The sequence below is a fragment of the Rousettus aegyptiacus genome, unplaced genomic scaffold (assembly GCF_014176215.1).
Source record: "Rousettus aegyptiacus isolate mRouAeg1 unplaced genomic scaffold, mRouAeg1.p scaffold_m13_p_5, whole genome shotgun sequence".
Taxonomy (NCBI): Eukaryota; Metazoa; Chordata; class Mammalia; order Chiroptera; family Pteropodidae; genus Rousettus; species Rousettus aegyptiacus.
Genome location: NW_023416308.1, coordinates 77,855,252 through 77,858,043, shown reverse-complemented (window position 1 = coordinate 77,858,043; position 2,792 = coordinate 77,855,252). Strand labels below are relative to the sequence as shown.

The 2,792-nt window shown below is 36.2% G+C and overlaps 1 protein-coding gene across 1 annotated transcript; it reads right to left on the bottom strand.

Annotated features, from left to right (window-relative positions):
* Positions 1–1,503: 1,503 nt before the first annotated feature.
* Positions 1,504–2,448, bottom strand: LOC107517331 (olfactory receptor 52B4-like). The gene has a single exon (XM_016157909.2). The coding sequence runs from the start codon at positions 2,446–2,448 to the stop codon at positions 1,504–1,506; it is 945 nt and encodes a 314-aa protein (XP_016013395.2).
* Positions 2,449–2,792: the final 344 nt, after the last annotated feature.

Here is a 2,792-nt window from a genome sequence, read left to right as displayed (position 1 = left end):
AGAGATTAACTAAATTAGGTATGAAATAAGCTTCACACAAGTTCAATAAATGGCCTTTACTGTTAATCCACAAAGAAATACAATACCCAATAAGCACAATAAAAATTGTTCAATCTGTCTATTAACTAAATTAACTCAAAGGACAATAAGTTAATTTTATCCTATTATATAGCAAGTTTTTCTAAATAGACTACTTACTAAATGTTAGTAAGGATGCATATGTTTTGGCACTTTTATGTATTTATGACAAGTGTGAAAATTACTAATAACTTCTCTAGATAAAATTTTCCAGTGTGCCAGAGGAGCCTCAAATTTTCATTCCCCTGCCTTAGTAATTCTTCTTTGAAGTTAAAATCACACAAAGCTTAATGCATACACACACATGACAAATTTTATATATGAAAGTGTCTCTAGAATAACACATTAATGATTAGAAAAACATAAGTATTAAAAAATAAAAGTATTAACACTATCTCTACTAGTATAAAAGAAGTAATTTTAAGAATGCCTTCTTAGTAAATAATTTATAAAATATACTATTAAAATTATTATAGATTTCTAGATATATTGTCACATAAAATGGAACAGTAAATTTCTCTGAGTGGTGGAATTGTGTATAATTTTAATTTTAATTTTCTTCTTATTTTTCTATGAGTTACTTACATAAAAATGAATAAACGTTTTCCAAAGAAGTATCAACAATGTAGTATTACCTCACAGAGGAAGTAGCACTTAATCTTGAAATGAGGTGGTTAATAATGACTTCACGGAGTAGGTGACACCAACATAGGCACTGAGAGATGAATGATGGGAGCTCATCAGAAGGCCAAGGAGAGGAGAGGTTATTCCAGGCAAATGGACCACTTAGAGAAAATGCAGCAATACACCTAAAATCATGACTGAATATGGAGAAGTTAGAGATATACAGTTCCTTGAGACTGAAGCACAAATTACATGAAAGTGGTACAGAAATTGTTGCCAGAAGAAAGTTTTAATTTTTTTCTGTACCATGTTAGGAGGAATGACTTTTGAGAAACTCCCAAAAAGTCAATAGTTAGGAGCACAGCTCCCCTAACATCCTCTTAACACCCATCATATTTTGAGAAAGCATATAAAGGAATGAAGGTTTTACATGGGTGCCCAGGGATGTGGTGAGTTGGCTCAGGGCTTGCCATAGCTAAAGATGGAAAACTTACTATTTATCTAAACTAGACTTTTCCCTAAGTTGATTTTAATATTACAGAGTTAGCCATAACTACAAGAGAGCAACCTGTCTATTCTTCAAATAATAAGCTATAAGTTTCTCAGTCAACCCACATGTACTGCTTTCAGTTCGAATAGAGAGGCAAGTCTCCCAGTCTCAGGTGAGTTGCTCCAGAGACCCATAAGTCAATGAGCCATTTTTCCTAGTGACTTAGTTCTAGTTCTCTTGTTCACTGCTGCCAAAGGACATATAATAGAGGACCAAAATTTTTGAGAAGTCAATCTCTGCTATCCCCCAAGTCATTTCTGTTTTAGAGACAACACATAAACCACTTGGTCTCGTATCTGTTTTGTCTTAACCCCATAAATGATGGGATTCAGCATAGGTGGAGCAAGCATACTGATATTAGCCAGCAGGATATGGACATGTAGGGGGATGTGGCGTCCAAAGCGTTGAGTAAGGACTGAGAAGATCCCAGGCCCATAAAATAAGATGATGACGCAGACATGAGAGCCACATGTGTTGAGAGCTTTGTGACGAGCATCTTGAGAAGGGATGCGGAAGACAGCACGGAGAATCAGAACATAGGAAACAAAAATGAGGACAATATCTAGGATCACCGTTGACACTAAAACAAAAAATCCATACCAGATGTTTACTCGGATGTCATCACAGGCATATTTGGCTAACCCAATGTGTTCACAGAATGTATGTGGTAGGATGTTATTTCTGCAAAAAGTTAGCCTCTTCAGAAGGAATATCATGGGAAAAATTGTACAGTGTGCTCTCAAAAAAACAGCCACACCAATTTTTCCTATCAGAGAGTGGGTGAGTATCATGGTGTACCTCAGTGGGTAACATATTGCAATGTAGCGGTCAAGTGCCATAATCAGCAAGATGCCTGACTCAGAAATGAAGGAGGAATGCTGGAAGTAAAGCTGGGCGATGCAGCTATTAAGAGAGATTTCTCTACTATTGTACCAGAAAATGGCCAACGCCTTGGGTTCTGTTGTTGTGGCAAAGACAATGTCAACTCCAGCCAGCATACAGAGGAAAAGATACATAGGTTCGTGGAGGGTGCTCTTGTTGAGGATAATGACAATGAGAAGACCATTTCCAAGGAGGGCAAAGACATAGGAGATGAAGAAGGGGATGGAAATCCACATGTGTAGGTCTTCTTGGCCTGGAATGCCCAGCAGATAGAAGACTATGTGGTTAACACTAGTGTGATTGAAGCTAGCCATTCCTGAAGCAGGCTTATATGGACTCTAACTTCACCTAAAGAGATAAAGATTAAAAGATAATATATAAATGCTTTCTTTACGTTTTCTGATGAAATATATTAAATTAATATGTTAATTTACCACTGTTTCCTCCTAATGCCCTCTAAAATGTTGGTAGAATAACAAAAACGTCATAAACATAAAAAACAGAAAAGACAATAACAGGAGTGGTAACATTTTGAAAGCAGATGAATGACTATTGACTAAATAGATGGGATAAAACTATAGCTTCAAGCTGAAAACAAGAATCAAGATAATTTTCACTGTTAAACCCAGACAGTCTCAAGAATCAGAGGTATCAGGTA